Source organism: Drosophila novamexicana, unplaced genomic scaffold (assembly GCF_003285875.2).
Source record: "Drosophila novamexicana strain 15010-1031.04,08,12 unplaced genomic scaffold, DnovRS2.1 tig00000387-arrow-pilon, whole genome shotgun sequence".
NCBI classification, from domain to species: Eukaryota; Metazoa; Arthropoda; class Insecta; order Diptera; family Drosophilidae; genus Drosophila; species Drosophila novamexicana.
In genome coordinates, this window is record NW_020824800.1 from 1,704,092 (window position 1) to 1,720,822 (window position 16,731).

The 16,731-nt window shown below is 33.9% G+C and overlaps 3 protein-coding genes across 6 annotated transcripts; 1 reads left to right on the forward strand and 2 right to left on the reverse strand.

Annotated features, from left to right (window-relative positions):
• Window positions 1-665: 665 nt before the first annotated feature.
• On the reverse strand, window positions 666-4,000 carry LOC115760290 (repressor of RNA polymerase III transcription MAF1 homolog). Its single transcript, XM_030701563.1, has 4 exons — window positions 3,005-4,000; window positions 1,592-1,838; window positions 1,256-1,533; window positions 666-1,199 (listed from the first exon to the last, which is right to left on the reverse strand). The coding sequence occupies exons 1-4, from the start codon at window positions 3,103-3,105 to the stop codon at window positions 1,145-1,147; spliced, it is 681 nt and encodes a 226-aa protein (XP_030557423.1). The 5' UTR covers window positions 3,106-4,000; the 3' UTR covers window positions 666-1,144.
• Window positions 4,001-5,325: 1,325 nt separating this feature from the next.
• LOC115760288 (mitogen-activated protein kinase ERK-A) lies at window positions 5,326-9,704 on the forward strand. 3 transcript variants are annotated; one of them, XM_030701562.1, is made up of 8 exons: window positions 5,326-5,357; window positions 5,743-5,919; window positions 7,916-8,042; window positions 8,111-8,221; window positions 8,741-8,875; window positions 8,944-9,228; window positions 9,283-9,471; window positions 9,544-9,704. In XM_030701562.1, the coding sequence occupies exons 2-8, from the start codon at window positions 5,765-5,767 to the stop codon at window positions 9,667-9,669; spliced, it is 1,128 nt and encodes a 375-aa protein (XP_030557422.1). In that variant the 5' UTR covers window positions 5,326-5,357; window positions 5,743-5,764; the 3' UTR covers window positions 9,670-9,704. The 3 variants fall into 3 exon arrangements, with proteins under 3 accessions (XP_030557422.1, XP_030557420.1, XP_030557421.1); XM_030701560.1 differs by lacking the exon at window positions 5,326-5,357 and adding an exon at window positions 5,428-5,647; XM_030701561.1 differs by lacking the exon at window positions 5,326-5,357 and adding an exon at window positions 5,428-5,637.
• A 3,127-nt stretch (window positions 9,705-12,831) lies between these two features.
• Window positions 12,832-16,425, reverse strand: LOC115760183 (4F2 cell-surface antigen heavy chain-like). 2 transcript variants are annotated; one of them, XM_030701412.1, is made up of 4 exons: window positions 16,352-16,425; window positions 14,855-15,222; window positions 14,144-14,325; window positions 12,832-14,086 (listed from the first exon to the last, which is right to left on the reverse strand). In XM_030701412.1, exons 2-4 carry the CDS (start codon window positions 15,197-15,199, stop codon window positions 12,856-12,858), a joined length of 1,758 nt encoding a protein of 585 aa, XP_030557272.1. In that variant the 5' UTR covers window positions 15,200-15,222; window positions 16,352-16,425; the 3' UTR covers window positions 12,832-12,855. The 2 variants fall into 2 exon arrangements, with proteins under 2 accessions (XP_030557272.1, XP_030557273.1); XM_030701413.1 differs by lacking the exons at window positions 14,855-15,222; window positions 16,352-16,425 and adding an exon at window positions 14,470-14,812.
• Window positions 16,426-16,731: the final 306 nt, after the last annotated feature.

Genomic DNA, 16,731 nt, shown 5'->3' on the forward strand with positions numbered 1-16,731 from the left:
AAATGGTACCCTCAAATATCCTATATAGACAAAACTTCCCACACCCATAACTTGGTAAAATCGAATTCGATTTTCATGAGATTTGTGTCTTTGTTCATGGTTTGGCCTCTAGATCTGAGCCAATGTCAAGTGGGGCGTAGGCATCGAAATGCTAGTTGAACGTATCATACAAGCATTTAATGGCTACATCAATGTCTCCACAATTGTAAAGTTAGGATATGTCGACTTACAGACTTAAGATCGTTAAGGTTATAGGAATCATACTTACGGAAAACACGGTTGTAGTCCCCTGGTTATAATGCATGAATTGGCATACGGTATGATTGTTCAATGACCAAGTCGGAAGTAGGTTGTTTCTAAATGGATATGAAGGCAACTTCGAAAGTATGCGGATCCTTGCAGATAAGAAATGCTTCCGCGATTTGTCTCCGTGCTCCATCTTGTAGCTTCTGCATGTTGTATCGCGTGGAAAATTTAGCTGTTCAGCAAGCATGCCTAATATTTCGTTAATACTGCGGTATTTGGCTGATATTCCTCTTTTTAAGCATATGGAGGTTAGTTCTCCCTTTGTTCGGCATTAAACTTCACTTAGTTTCGTATAATATTAAATATAAAGGAAATAACATTTTTACATTTATTTCATTTTGTTGAAGCCGTCCGTTGTTGTATCCAACTCGAACTGATAAATATATATAGCAAGTCTTTTAAGAATTTGATACTTTAGCGTTATCTTGGAGGTTGTTCATATTTAATAATTAAGTTCCATTAACTCACTACAGAGCTATCTCCGTATTACATTGTGCACAAAGTATTTCGTAGTTGCTTCAACCTCTTCTGTCTATCGTTAGATGGAGAATACGAGTCAATAAACTAGATAATTATATAGAAACTTAAATTTATTTTTTAAGAACGCATATTAATATTGTTTTGAATAAAATACTTGATTAAATATTATGTTTCTTTTGTTTTAGTTATAAACATGTACGTGATGATTTTCAAGATTATTTATGTATAGAATTTGTATTCATACAATGAAGAGCACAGTACCTCGCGTTTCTTATCTGCTTTTGTGCCGATTGCTCGAAACAAAAAAACTATAAGTATAAGTAATATAGTGAAAATAAAATCGAAGAACTATAACTCATTAATATAAATCTTCTTCCATTGAAAAATCAGATGTTTCTCCAGCATAGAGGGAGCTAAAAATAAACAAAAGAATGTAGTAAACATTTATGAAGTTCAGTTTTTATCATACTTGACAGCGCGACTGGTGAAGAAAACAATGCGTTTTAACTTTTTGTTGTAGAAAAAATAGTTGAATGACCATAAGCAACCAGGTTCTCCAAAAGGATCAGAGCTTAAGTCCGGATTATAGCTGTATATATCGCATTCCGATAAGGTTACTTCGTCGTCCACGGCTGACCACAATGGCTGACGCAAAACTTGGTATTGATCCCCAGCTAAGGCTGATAGGTTAGAATGCACGGAGTTCATAACCCAAGGCAAAGAAGGCTCTTTGCTAAACTCATGCGACTATAAAAACAAAGGCTGTTAAGACAAATGCTTTTTTTTTTAATTCGTTCAAACATACCTTGGCATCTGAAAAATCATAATCTGGTTCAAACGAAGCATTTAAAGTTGCAATCAAGTAAAATAAAGTTTTGCGAGAGATCGTGTCACATAAGATTACACCTTCATCGCCGGATTGACTGTTATTGCGATGAAAGTTTGGTGAAAGATCCGACAGAGTTTGAGGAGGTGATAACGCTTGCAAGTCATGGCCGTGGGTCTCAGCTGTAAATCGTTTGTATAACACCTTCTCGGCTGCAACCATTTTGCTAAATAGACAAAATTAGAAAGGTTTAGTTTAAAATATTAACAAGTACAAATTGCGTTATTTGATCATGAAGTCTTTACTTAAAATTGGTAGAAAACAAATAAAAGTTCCGACTAGAGGATACTTTATAGATAGATATAGATAGATACTTTATAGAGCCGAAGATATCTAAGGGTTCTTCTACTTCTAAGAGAATAAAATAAGTGAGTCATTGCATTGTGCGAACGGTTTCTTAACGATTGCAAGAAGAAAATAAAGAAAAACAAATAACCAATGTCTGCATTAAATATTCAGAGACGGCTCAATTTGTCTTTTGCCAATGTCAATAAGCCCGTGAAGTACTGGGATGACGAGACAAAAATAATGTTATATTATCATGACGGACCCAGCAATGTTTGGAGAAAGCCCAACACAGCGCTGGAGCAGAAAAATATATGACCAACACTTAAGTTTGGCAAGCTCTCTGCAATGGAGTGGAGCTGCATATCGTCAAAAGGTGACGAACCAGTTTAACTTGGACATTCTAAAGATTGAATTGTCAAGGAGCTACAAGCTTTACCAGGACAAGGACCCCAAACACAATCGTTTCTGTGCAGATCTTGCCTGCAATTGAAAATTTGTGAGATTTAGGAAACTGAACCCAACTTGCAACAAAAAATGTCTCATCAAGGCCTTTCAACAAGAGTGGATACAAATGCCTGAAATGACTGACCTGCATAAACTTATGCAAATGGCAAACATACTACCAAAGCTAAATTTTCTTAGATTTAGTTATATATACAATAACAATTTGCATTATAAAGACTACTTAGAATAATATTTATATGCAAATCAAGAGAAAATAGTTCAAGTCGGTAAAATATAAGTTTAAAAATGAATTTGTGTGATGTTCTATATTTTTCAAACAATTAATTGCCAAACTTTATATCTAAAAGTTAGGATAAAGAGGCTCTAATAGGTTTATCAATATGCCTTTAAGGCATTTCTTATTTTAACTCTGATCCTGATTTAAGAAATCTTAATATCGGACTACTTTGTCGATAGATCTGTATTCAATATATCTTAGCCAAACTCAACAATTGCCAACTTCCGGGTATTTCGAAGAGCAATGGATTAAGATTATAAAGTGCTAAGTTAAAATTGGTAAATATATTGAAAATTTCATACCAGGAGTAGCTTTCGATACGACCGAAAATCGTGATCCCGCCAGTTTGTATGGAGAGCGCGTTGTTGATCGCCTCGAAGCGAGAGCTCTCCAGCAGCTTCATGTTGAGTTCTGAGCCGTGAGCAAAACGTTCACCGTCAAAAAGATCTCAAGGGGTGATATCAGGCGAAGGGGACTGCCGATTAGCGAACTTTAAAAACGCTTTCTAAAACGATCAGTAAGTAATCCTAGTCAGCCAAATATAGGATGAATGTTCAGGTGAACTCTCTTTAGGCGCTGTGCGGTCTTATTGAGGCTTTCGGCGTCGTGATGTTTATCGTTTGATTTGCTCTTGATGCATGCATTGCCCAGAAAGTAATCGTATGAAGTTTACAATTTCTGAACATGGTATCCGGATGGACTGCAATTCTTTTCTTTACGGCCACTTTTTTCTCGACTTTGTAAATATGGTGGAGTCTGCACTGTTTCATTAACATTACACACTTCGATTTCAGTTCAATAATATTTTATCTCTGGCACTATTCTGTGCCGTAGATTACGTTATATATATATATATATCCTTTGTTTTGTATTTTGAATTTTGTTAAAACAAATTTTATTGTTGTGTAACCTTGTATCTTGATTTATTTACTCACACATACATATAAAGTATGTTTAATTGTGTTGGTTCATACGCTTTGTTTTTCATAAGAATATGTACATCTGTATGTACTGAAGCGTCTGTGTATACTACAAAGTTATTATATGTTTTAATATGTATGTTTAACGACCTTCGTATTGAGGATTACGCAGATATAAATATGGCGTCAAAATTTTTTTCTGTTTTCTCAATTTCTATGTAACTTTAACACTTTAACTCATAAATGTTCAGAATCCATTAGGCGCAACATATTTGAATATTCCATTTGTGGTTTAAGGGTGGAGATCATTAATTCGCACACGGTTATTTCTTAAAACTTTTTGTGAATTTCCGTATTAGCATCGCAACATGGACACAACATATTCATATATATGTGAATGGTTTTGGTACTTGGTATAAGTACTTAGAGATGACACTACGGAAAACTATCGGATACCAGTTTTACTTTAAATGTATATTATTATTTTAGTCCATTCACACTAAGTACACTTTCGGGGAACGAATGGAATTTATTGTGGATGTGAAACTACTATTGCAATTCGCAACTTTTAAAATGGCAGCCACTTCATAAAAACAGTGAATTTTAAAAAGAAATTTGCAACTGTGTGCTTAAAAAGAAACAAAAATAAATAAATAGCCGACGGGCCATTCTTTTGGAAATGCTGATAACCTCGGCTTGGTGGTCAACTCTGTGGCCTTTTGATTGAGAAAGATCGACAATGCTGTCTCTGCTGTCCGATTTCTCTAGTCTGACATTTATATAGAATAGTAGTTTTTCCCGTACCTTACGGCTTAAGGTGTTTTTTTGCCCTTGCAGCAAGTTTGACTCCTGCATCTTAGAAAAGATAACATTTGCATATCCAGTGTAAAACAAAATTAGACCGATTTTTCCTTTAAATGTCGAAAGACCAATTAACAGAAAAATAGGTGGATGTGCAACGAAGAGCACATCAGTGAGGCTCTTTTTTAAGTCTGACATGAACCCCTGTTTACCTGTTGTCTCAGGTTATTAGTGGCACAGACAAGGTGCTAGAAACTGCACTCTGTATAATTGCCTGTTCTGCGTTCATATTATCTGGACTATCTTTAGTTTTTGGTATTTGGGTGGGGCGATCTACGTTAACTCCCCAGTCGTTTATCATTAAAAGCTCCTTGACAAAATTAAGGGAAATCTATCTGCCCCTTTCTAGCTCGTGTTTTGATCATACTTGGAAGTTCCAGAAAAAGTTTGTGCTAGAGGCGCTAGAGACTTGATGAAGCATAGCTTGTTTTTTTTTTTTAATAATGCTAGTTACATGCCTTTACCTATAAGTGGTAAAACGAAAAGTTAGGTTTCGTCCGGCTTCAAAATCATTTTTAGAGATATTTGAGAACATGTAACCGATACGTTTACGTTAAATCTATAATTTTTGGATGGAAAATGGTTAATGAACGAAAGTTTTTCAACAGGCTGAATTCATTTAAATTTTTCAGATGGAAAATGGGGAGTTGATGTCTATAATGTGAAGCACAAACTTGGACCGAGCAAGGCCGGGAAATACCTGCAAGTATTTAATTTCATTTTTTTATGTGACTAGGACCGATTCTGTTCCCTATTATGATAAATACATTTTTTAGTATCCGTATTTTGAGTTAGTGGAACGACCGATAATGGAACTCAAAGGAGTAAGAACGAACTACAATAAATTTGGAACTTTGTTGGTTCGTTCTTTTGAGTGAGTTGTTCAATCGAACTTGTTCAGATTAATTCGATATTACTCCTAAAAATTTATATGCTCATTAAAAGTATCGCAATCGGATAGATGAATGAATAAAATAATTTAGTGACAAATTATAATCATATAACATTAAAAGTTGTTTCTGTGAATATTTGTTTAATATCGTGTAAATTTCATTTACGTGTCGAAATATAAGCTGGCATTTGTCGAAGTAGACAGTAAAAGCTTTGGGTGTTGCCCCAAATAATAGATACATTTTGCATTATAATAAGTTAATGTAAATTCAAGTAATTGTCATAATACATTTTAATCAAGCTTATGACGTTATAGTACAATTTCACATGAAGTCTGATATATGTTTATGAATGCATATGAATTTCAGATCACAAAAATTTGTATATAAGATGGCGGAGGGAAATACTGGAACTAGTGCTGAGGGTGCTGCCGCCTTGGCTGCCCCACATCCTAACGCCGAAGTTATAAGGGGGCAAATATTTGAGGTCGGCCCAAGATATAGGAAATTGACATATATCGGTGAAGGCGCATATGGCATGGTGGTGTAAGTATATCAAATAGACCTATACATCACTCGCACTATGTACACATATATATATGTAAATGCATACATACCGCATATTCACCCCGTTAAGAAGCTAAGTTCTGTATTGGGAGGCTTACATCAAATATAACTAAGCACTTCGGCTTAAATAATAATAACAGTATATATACACATATATTTGAAAATTTCACCTTATGTGATGGCTGCGCATGCTAAAACTTAGTTTTGGCAAATTCCACCCGCAAATGTGCAAAAATCGTTGGTATGAAACTTTTTTGTTTACCGATCTTTGGTCAAAATAATCTGAGGAGTTCATTCCTCCTTGGTGGATTCGGGGGTCAGATTAATTTTTAAGAATATTTGTAGAAGCTCATTCGAGACGTGTTTGACACTTTTGGCAAAATCCAAGTTTTCTCGGTAAAATTTTGACTCAAAGATTTTTGCGCGAAGCTTTAAATATTTTTGCAAAATTAAGTGGAGTTCATTATATATGCTATATGCTGTCCATATAGCAAATTCGAACAGCAAGTGGGTATAGCATTTGTAGGCCCTAACATTAACAGCAAAAAACGTGTCGAACCGGTGTCGAACTTGCAAACTTGCAAACTTGCAACGTCGCATCATACCTCACAGCCACACCGAGAATTGAGCTTTGACGAGAAAAGAAAACGGAAGAACGGCATAAAATGCAATCGGTATTAAAATTGCGGTTAGAATTGGTGGGTAGTAAAACTGATTTATTTTGATAAGGGGAGGCGGGTGTGGCGGAAGCTGTGAAATTAAAGTAACTTTACCTGTGTAAACAGATATTCTTGAAGCTAAATGTATTATTTGGTGAATCTAGCTCTTGAAACATAAGAGATTTACACAAAAACAGGATTTCAATAACGATGTCAATCGATCGCTTGGAAATGTGGAATGTTATCCATTATCGAAAACAACCACGAGCAACAGGAGGGCGACCCACGTTCAAGTCTCTAGATCTGATCGGTTAAGACTCACAGAACTATTTAAAAAAACGTCTGTTATATTGGCAAGCTACGTGTCAGTGGCAGCTAGAATTTCGGTATGCTTGTACACACATACTAACACATGCATACACACACAAATAGAATAACAATTGCGATTTTATCTCCTATATAAACTGAAACACCTTCTATAATTGGCAACAAATTCTGTTGCTAGTCGTTCATATTGGGAAGCTCTGTTATGCTCAGCCGTGACAATCTTTCGTTGTTTCGATATGTCCGTGATAACGCCGATAAGTTACTTAGAGTATCTTAATATCCTTCATGGGAAAAGTTCGATCAGTGTATGCAGTAAAAAAGCAAGGATTGAAAGCTCGCACTATATTGTTTTCTCTATATTCACTAACTCCTGTAGTGTTTGTTGAAGTGTGCTGTGCTCTGAGACACGTAAAAAGAAGGAACAGATGTGAATGCAGCCTATTTAATTTGAATCTGGTTTCTGAGGCAATTAACTGGCTTGTCTGTTGTCTCAGTTGTATAAGGCAGCGATCGCTCGCTGTGCATTGTTCGAACTTATAAGAGTCTAGGGCATTTATGTTTTGACGCCACATGATTGCCTATTCCTGACATTATTTGGTATTTGGGTTGCGGCAGAGACTTGTTTTCCCAATTTTTTTAAACATCATCTATTGCCCTTTGAAATATTCTTTGGGAGTCCAAAAGAATACCAACAAAATATTTACTAAGAAAGCGGGTTTTCTTTATCTCTCCACTATTACTTTGGTTATATAATGATTAAATATCCAATGTCCAAAATTTTTGTTGAAATTGAGTAGTTGTCGAGTTTCCATATATTCTTATATAACCATTATATTCTTATGGCAGAGATCGTTGACATGCCTTACTCATTTGCTGCAGACTGAAATAATGTCAGATTGCAGACTCTACCGCAAGAATATGTATTAATTTATTTATGAGTATCTCTAGAAACATTTATTTATTAAAACATTATGTTATGTCCATTTTAGATCTGCTGATGACACGTTGACGAACCAAAGAGTTGCTATTAAAAAAATTTCTCCGTTTGAGCACCAGACGTATTGTCAACGAACTCTAAGGGAGATAACCATTTTAACCAGATTTAAACACGAAAATGTAATTAAAATGCAATGTTACTATACTTGAAACAGTGTTATATCCTTAACAAGACTGTTTTCATTTAGATCATTGATATACGCGACATCTTGCGAGTAGATAGCATAGAACAAATGAGGGATGTATATATTGTACAATGCTTAATGGAGACTGATCTGTATAAACTACTTAAAACGCAGGTAAATAATTTTTAAACTAACTCTTTTCTAAATACTTTCTACTGACTAATTATTATACCCTGAACCCATTGAAAATAGCTTAAATGGTTTCTTGCTACAATTTTTGACAGCTATAAACTGAAAGATATTTAATATATATACTAATCAAGAAGGTTCATTTGCTCAAAAAACAGGATTTTGACATCAATTTTATCGTTGATTGAAAACGGCGCAAATGATCGATTATACATATAAACGCCGGTACTAACTCGACTCGGCTATTGATGCTGATCAAGAATATATTCACTTTATACATTTGCAAAAATACAATACACCCTTTTTACCCATTTTTAATGGGCTTAAGGTATTAAGTCAGAGCCCACAGTTCTCTTTAACCGACCGAATAACTTGCTTTAATAACTTAATTGTTCCTTAACCGATTTTGGTGAATATTTCTGCTGTTTATCTTATTGTGCTTAAGAATAACAGAATTAAGATTTTGGCATATTATCTTATACCTGTAAACTCTTTTATTTACAGAGGCTGAGTAACGATCACATCTGTTACTTTCTGTATCAAATATTGCGTGGTTTAAAGTATATCCATTCGGCAAACGTTTTACATCGAGACCTAAAGCCGAGCAATCTTTTGCTAAATAAGACATGCGATTTAAAAGTGCGTATATTCGTAATTATCTGCCGTATTCAATATAGTAATTCCATGAATAATACTTTTTGATTTAGATTTGTGACTTTGGTTTAGCCCGTATTGCTGACCCAGAGCACGACCACACTGGTTTCCTTACAGAATATGTAGCAACTAGGTGGTACCGGGCACCGGAAATAATGCTTAATTCAAAAGGGTATACAAAATCAATTGATATCTGGTCAGTTGGGTGCATTTTGGCTGAAATGCTAAGCAACCGACCCATCTTTCCTGGAAAACATTATTTAGATCAACTCAACCATATTCTTGGCGTGCTAGGATCCCCATCACAGGAAGACTTAGAATGTATTATTAATGAAAAGGCAAGTCTTAAAAGCATATTATGATTTTTTGCTAATGATTATATTTTTTTCCAGGCACGGAATTATTTAGAATCTTTGCCTTTTAAGCCAAATGTGCCATGGTCGAGGTTATTCCCCAATGCAGACGCTTTGGCGTTGGATTTACTTGGTAAGATGCTGACGTTCAACCCGCACAAACGAATTCCAGTAGAGGAAGCTCTTGCACATCCATATTTAGAGCAGTATTATGATCCTGGCGATGAGGTAACTTGAATATTTTTTTTATAAATAAAATTGATTTTAATTGTAACTATAATTTATAACTCTTGTTTATAGCCTGTTGCAGAAGTACCATTTCGCATTAATATGGAAAATGATGATATATCTAGAGACGCTTTGAAATCGTTAATTTTTGAAGAAACGTTGAAATTTAAAGAACGACAACCAGAACAGGCTCTATAAAACAATTATCAAAAAAATAAAATTCACATTTTCAACTATTTGTTTTCTTTTGATTTATTTTTATCGATGTGGTAATTTAATTAATACCCTTTCATACGTTTTTTTTTTTTTTCAATTTATAAGTAGCTCATATTGCTGTAAATTTATATTAACTACATTTAAAAAAAAAAACTTTACTAACATATATGCATTTAATCTGTCTGTAAGCACCGCCATTTATAATGAACACTACTACAGAGTGGGTAAATCCCATTATATGTTGGTATTTACCTAAACATTTGCCTCATCGAAATAAGTATACGATCTTATAAAGTTTTTTTCTTATTAATTATAACAACGAGTAAATAAGATGCTGCTAACAGAATTTTAGATAGAAAAATATTTTAGCCGTACATCAAAAATAATTAACTTTTCAATTCCACCACAATTATGGACAATGATCTTAGAACTGTTGATATTTTAATATCCTAAAACCATTAAAAATGGGTAAAAAGGGTATAATGTATTTGTGCAATGTATGTTACAGGCAGAAGAAAGAATCTACGACCCTATAGTCCTTCTAGTACCCGCGCAGTACGAGTTCGTTTCCGATAATCGATCACTTTCCTCGATTCAAAGCCATCGATAAAAATCGATATGGAAATTCTATTTTGAGCAAATCTCTCAGGCTTTAAGAGCTACAGTCACAAAATTTTACATGTAGCTTATGGAATAGTATATGCAGATCACGTATCTTTCATTTGAAAGCTATCGCCAGCCCCCGCCACCTCCAAAGTTAAAGTAAATCAAATAAATGAACCAATTTGAAATTCCCACCTTTTAAGCCATAATTTTAATGCAATTTTCTTTTTGAGAATATACGGATATTCTTCAAGCACAATAAGATCTACTGTTAACACTTTCGTCAGGATATTTTCATTCGTTTTTTAATCTCATGTTCAGGGTAAATCCTACTGGTCTACTTCTTTCGGCAAATCCAAAGTTTCAAAAAAATCCACTTAAAAGTATCTGCTTTCGAGTTAGTTTAAGATATCCCAGCCCAATAAAAAATAAACCTTTTTCGACCATTTTTAAGCTGTTTAAATACGGAGAATTGCGCGTAAACTTATTTCAATGAGGTATTTTTTTTATGTGGTTTTCCTGATAACACATATATCAACATCACACACATATTTTCAAGCTAATATTATATGATTAGCCTAATTGGGCTAAACCTATATTTTTGATCATTTACAAGTTAAAATATTTGAACTCTAATGTATTAAACTGACTAACATGCCCGACAACAATTAATGTTTACATCTCTAATTAAATGTCGTGTGATTTGAAAACTTACAAATGAATGGTATACATATAATTATTTACTCTCAAAATATTTACGCATGGTTAATCGACATCGGCTTATATGTATGAGAGCAAAAACAATCAGTGTGTAGGTATGTACATACGGGCATATCTACTGTGAAGAAATTGAAAATATTTGTATGCAATAATAGTCCAAATTTAATTGTTGCCAGTCCTTCCTTCAGTAGCTTAAATAAAATCTGTAAAATATTTGCCACCTAAACTTAATATCTCCTTTCAAATACTACAAATGCAAAAATAACCAGGAAAAGGGAACCCTAATCAGAGATCGTAAAGCTGTCTTAAAGTTCAAACCAAGCTTAACAACCACAAGTGTTACGATGATCCGAAATAATAATCATCATAAACATCAATTTAATCAAAATTGACGAAGTTGCTACAAAAAAAAGCAACTTTGTGTGCCTAAACGTGGAAATATTTCATAAATAGTCCTTGTATAATGCTGAATTCTATTCAATTTTTGGCAAACCAAAGAATTCTTTTGTTTCTGATAATGAAGTAGAAGACAACGCCCCATATAAATTTATATATATATATATTTGGGTATGCCCATATGTACATCTAAACCTTAAAGGAAAAACATCTTAGCACATGATTGGAGATTAGGCAATTTAATTTGATTAGGTGTGTATTGCAAAATATTTTCGAAAAAACAATAGAATGTTGCAAAAAATTATTAAAAAAAAAAAAAAAAACATAATAGTATAATAGGATTGTTTCACTTATAATCAAGTGGGATTTTATTCGGTATACATGTTTAAATAAGTATAAACAATTTCTTCCCATTTAAAATTCTTATCTGAAAAAGATACCTTGCTCGCTCATAAAATAATTTAATATATTTACTTTCTTAAAAACTTATGTATTTTCAATTAGTAGGTGTATATTTATGTATTAACTAACTACATTGCAAGTACGGAAGGAAGTACGAAACGCTTCTATATATGAATTTTAAATATAAAATTGATCTCTATGGAAACGCACTATGAATACACATAATATGAATACATAAGTATTATTTTTTGTAAGTCTGCATTGTTAATAAACTTTCAAACTTTGTATGTTGAAATTTTGGATAATTAAAAATGTAATCATAATTTCTGATTTTAAAAGTAAAATACTCAAAAATGTATGGATTTACATATACTAGCGGGCATTACCACTAAGCATATATGGAGGCTGTAAACCGAGTAATAAGTGAATAGAGAATTTTTTTGGTGGGCAACAAAAATGATTGTTGGCTTGCGAAAGTGGTTCAAAAATGTTCATAAAGGCTACTTACAGTTTTCTTGGTGTCACAAATCTATCAATTGGGTATAAAATGACTTTCCGAAGCTTTATCGTCACATATGAGATTTCAACTAATTGAAGCAGGCTCCTTGTCCACTGGCTTGACTTTTGGGAAGCCGTGCTGACCAGACTGAAGGGCCACGTTGGTGCAGTATAAAATAGACAACCTTCTTCCTAGCTCCAGAATGTAGGTTTCGCACTTCATTAAGGGAGCAAGTCCTTAGACCACAATGTGTACAGAGCTGTGTCAATGGACAACAACGCTTCCTCCTGAAGGATGGGAAATTCTGGCCTTTCTTTCATTCGGCCAACGGACCACATAATAATTTTCTGAAGCTGAAGACTGGATCCGACACTATTGGCACAATATCGGTTATTGTATGGAAAAATAGATATCCTTATCCGGGTTCCAGGCGTGATATATCCCATTTATATTTTAGATTTTGATGGTTTTGATATTTTAACATTTAATAATATAACATTTGTAATTTTAAAACGACCAAATTATTGTATAATTTCTGCTGAAAACTTTTATTTATCCAATTTAACTACAATCGTGTTAAATGCATCAACTTTAAATTGTTTAAAATATATTTTCTCATTTGATTCCATATTGAGCATTTCATTGCCACTATAAAACATTGATGTCAAATCTAAAACAACTTTAGTACTACCGAAATTTGTTATTGACACAAATGAATTTTTTCGGGGGTAATATCGGACTACTATTAGAACGTCAACATTGCTATGTGCTAGTATTTGGGTGTTTGACTTATTCTCCGTGAACTTGCATACAACATTTTTGTAAATTGATGGAGATTGATCGCGTAAGGATATCATCCTCTGTACTAATATTAGTTTGTCCAATGATTTTATGTTGATCTCTTGATCCGTTATATTATATAATTTTTCAGCCCAAAGTTCTATTGGTTGTACCGAATTGTTCTTAATTTTCTTTTTTGTAATGGCTACTGCATTTGCATGCATAATATTTGGCGTCCCTGGCAAAATAAGCTGCATTATTGTTGCAGCGAAAATCTTTGAAATAATTGATTGACTACTGTCGGGTGTATCCATGTAATTTCTCCCAATAGACCAATGAATCCAAGTTCTGTCGTCAGCAATTGGCATATCGTTTAAAATAAGTTCAATTCGTTCTTTCATTTTTTGTGAATTATTTTCAATACTTAGAATAAAGTCAACCAAATCGATATGCTCCAACAATACAGAAAGTTCCGATTTGGACTTGTCTTTTAAAAAAGATTCCCCTACTATAAGCACTTTATCTTTGCCAATTACACCTTTCCAAGATGATAAACACATTAAAAGTGTTTCATTATTTATAAGTGATTCCAGTCCCTTTAAATAAAATCCGTTCACCCCGAGGTCAATCCAATGATGTAAAGATTTTGAAATAACATCAAGAACTTCATCATCCTTTCTCCCAGCAATCACGTGCTGCAATGGCAAATCTAATAAAAGACTCATATTGTGTGCATGTAAGACATTGGCCAATTTATGCAGAGTAGTCAGGTTTCCTAGTTCAGGTCTAATTGTATTTATCGTTAAAGCGTTAACATCTCTATCGTAATGAGGACCGGAGGGAAAAATAGAGTTGAGTCGTACTCCAGATACACCTAAGTTTGCTAAATAATCTATTCCATATATTATACCACTAATATCGCCAATACCATCATTATTAGAGTCGTTGAAAGATGCCGGATCAATTTCATAAAAAACGCTTCCTCGATACCAAGCAGTTCTGCAGAAAAAGGACATGGTAGTTAATTTTCACATAGCTTACATAAGTGTTACTTACTTGGGATTGCAAAATTTTGGCATGCTGACAATTTGAGCAACAACAATTGAGCATATTGCTAAGATTCCAGATAGGAAAACGAAAAATGTACATTTTCGAATAAGCGGCCAATTCCAAGATACAAAAGAAGGCGTTTCTTTAGATTTTCTTCTAGTTCCTTTTAAACAGTGACTACTGGAATCCTAATGAAAGCAGCACAATTAGTGAAATGCAAATCGAATAAGAGTCTGGTCGAGTGTGTCCGACCAGAAATACTTCTTCAACACCCACAGAATGGCTTCAAGGAGCCTCTTGGTAATCTATTATTTTACATATTTGATAGTTACAATGTTCCAGTCGAATGCAACCGGCTGAGTTGAGTCGAGAGTATTCTTAATTATTGGGCTTGGCAGGAACTTTGGAACTGCAGAAGTAAAAGCCAATCCGGAAATATTTTTAGTGTCGTCCACATTAGTGGTATATCTGTCAAATATGGGGCTCTAGCTTTGAAACTGTGGTATATGTCACGACAAAAATATCGGTGTTTTCATTAGAGCTTTACGAACTATTCAAAAAGTGAAACTTATTTTGAATTTGCTCAAATTTCAATCGCATTTCTTTCCTTTCAAAGGGACATATTTGCATTTAGCTTGTCTATTTTTTTTTTATAAAAGCACCAGATATTACTAGCGTTAGTTCATACTATTATTATTATAAGGCTTTTGTATTTACTTGACTCGTCACGTTGTTGTTTTGTAAATGATGATAGTTCACTTTGTTGAAAAGGCTGCTTGACGCAGTTTCCATGGCATCCATTGCGATTCCGGTGCTACTTCCAGAAGAACTCGTGTCCGCCTTGCAGTCTGTATTACTTATATTAGATGAGGTAATATCGCTGGCAACAATCGTTGGGCTTAATGGGTGTGATAATAAAACAGGCTCCAGTCCACCGTTGCTTGATAGCAACGGAAATATAGAGGCCTCTTCGTCTGGCAAAAATGTAGAAACTGATGGAGATTCAAGTAGGGTCTGTGGAAGTTCGACTTCAAGAAATGCTGGTTCCGTTGATATTTCCATGTTATTAATTTTAAAAAGATATCCTTTAAATAAATTATTATTGAGTTAATAAAAAGAGTTTGACCAATTATTGCCTTTTATCTGTACACATATGCATATACATAAGCTCCGAATGCGTGGTTCAGTAATTAACACCTTTCTTAAAGTGCAACCTGTTGCGCAAAATTTTGTGAACGCCTTCAACGCCTGATATATCCCACTTATATTAGATATTGATGGTTAACAGAACAAGAGTTAGCAGGCTGTCTGTATAACTACTCAAAGAACCTCCCAGTATGCCGCAGGACGCAGAAGTAAGCAGTTGAGATTCGACTTTGGTTTTGATAACTTTGCCTCTTGGTTGATTATAATTCTCAAGTGCTTAAAGCTTCGTTCTGGGGACAAGGGTTTGCAAATCTAAGTTCGGTATGCTGCCTGAGAGGGTTCCACAAGTTGCCGTATAGCAACTTCGTAGATTGGGCTTACGCCTTGTTGTTGGTCGTTGTAACTAAAATTGACCACGCGCCGCCAATTTAAATTCATTTAAAATTTTTTTTTGGGCTTTTGTTCGGGTGCTTTCCTTCTTCCTCCATTTCTCACAAAATTTGTATAAAAATCAGCTTTGATGGTATTCCTTTGGTATTTGCATGGCATATTTCATAAAGATCGGATATGAAACCAATTAAGTTAATTAACGAATAAATTTCCCGCATTTTGGTGCTAAGAAAATCGGCACGTGCGCTGCGCGTCAAGCTGTGTGTGTCCATGTTTGTATCTTTTTGTATATATTTGGTCTAAATACCTAGTCGAACACGTCCGCCGAAGGCAATCTTATTGTTAATAATATTTGTATCATGTCAGAGCCTAACGAAGCATTTACCGTAATAATTTTTGTTGCAAAAAATTATTTCTACTACCTATATATATTTAAGTTTTATAGCTTTCCACTACTAATATATATACATATGTCTATATATACGCATATATACGTTATATGTTCAAAGATTTTGTATATTTAAAAATATAAATATACATTTACATATGCATATGTATTGTGCACCAGTTGTATGTTCTAGGTTTGTGAATTTCACTTTTTCATATTTATATGTATATGTGTATTAATATTGTACATTAAAAACCTATTCTACTATTTGTCAACAAATGCATGCATACCTATATATGTAATAAAAACTTTAATTATTCTACTAGCGTGTTATGAAAAACTTTTGTCAATAGCTTGATCCACTCGAATTAAGAAGCGTAACTGTAAATTAGCGCATGCGCGTTTTTTATATCGAGTAGATATGTTATCTTAATGAGTATTAAAAGTATCGATTAAAAACGCTTCTAACCAAGATCTATGCTTTTCAAATACATTTTTTTTCATAAGTGGCACATAATTACAGGCTGACTGATTTTCTGAAAAATTATATTGAATTTAAAAGTATGGGCGCATTGGTAATTCATAATATATGCAAAGGGTATTAGAAGGTCTTCATAAGTCAAGAAGCAACTAAGCAGCGAATTATTGAAAATTAAAAATAAATATGGTA

Excerpts from the sequence above, each read along its gene's own strand:
- LOC115760290 (XM_030701563.1), bottom strand. The coding sequence starts at position 3,105 with ATGAAGCTGCTGGAGAGCTCTCGCTTCGAGGCGATCAACAACGCGCTC. Across the intron at positions 1,534-1,591 it reads ATGATTTTTCAGATGCCAAG|TCGCATGAGTTTAGCAAAGA; the intron begins GTATGTTTGAAC and ends TTGTTTTTATAG. Across the intron at positions 1,200-1,255 it reads TTCACCAGTCGCGCTGTCAA|CTCCCTCTATGCTGGAGAAA; the intron begins GTATGATAAAAA and ends GTTTATTTTTAG.
- LOC115760288 (XM_030701562.1), top strand. The coding sequence starts at position 5,765 with ATGGCGGAGGGAAATACTGGAACTAGTGCTGAGGGTGCTGCCGCCTTG. Across the intron at positions 8,222-8,740 it reads ATAAACTACTTAAAACGCAG|AGGCTGAGTAACGATCACAT; the intron begins GTAAATAATTTT and ends TTTTATTTACAG. Across the intron at positions 9,229-9,282 it reads AATGTATTATTAATGAAAAG|GCACGGAATTATTTAGAATC; the intron begins GCAAGTCTTAAA and ends ATTTTTTTCCAG.
- LOC115760183 (XM_030701412.1), bottom strand. The coding sequence starts at position 15,199 with ATGGAAATATCAACGGAACCAGCATTTCTTGAAGTCGAACTTCCACAG. Across the intron at positions 14,326-14,854 it reads ACAACAACGTGACGAGTCAA|GATTCCAGTAGTCACTGTTT; the intron begins GTAAATACAAAA and ends TGCTTTCATTAG. Across the intron at positions 14,087-14,143 it reads CCAAAATTTTGCAATCCCAA|AACTGCTTGGTATCGAGGAA; the intron begins GTAAGTAACACT and ends CTTTTTCTGCAG.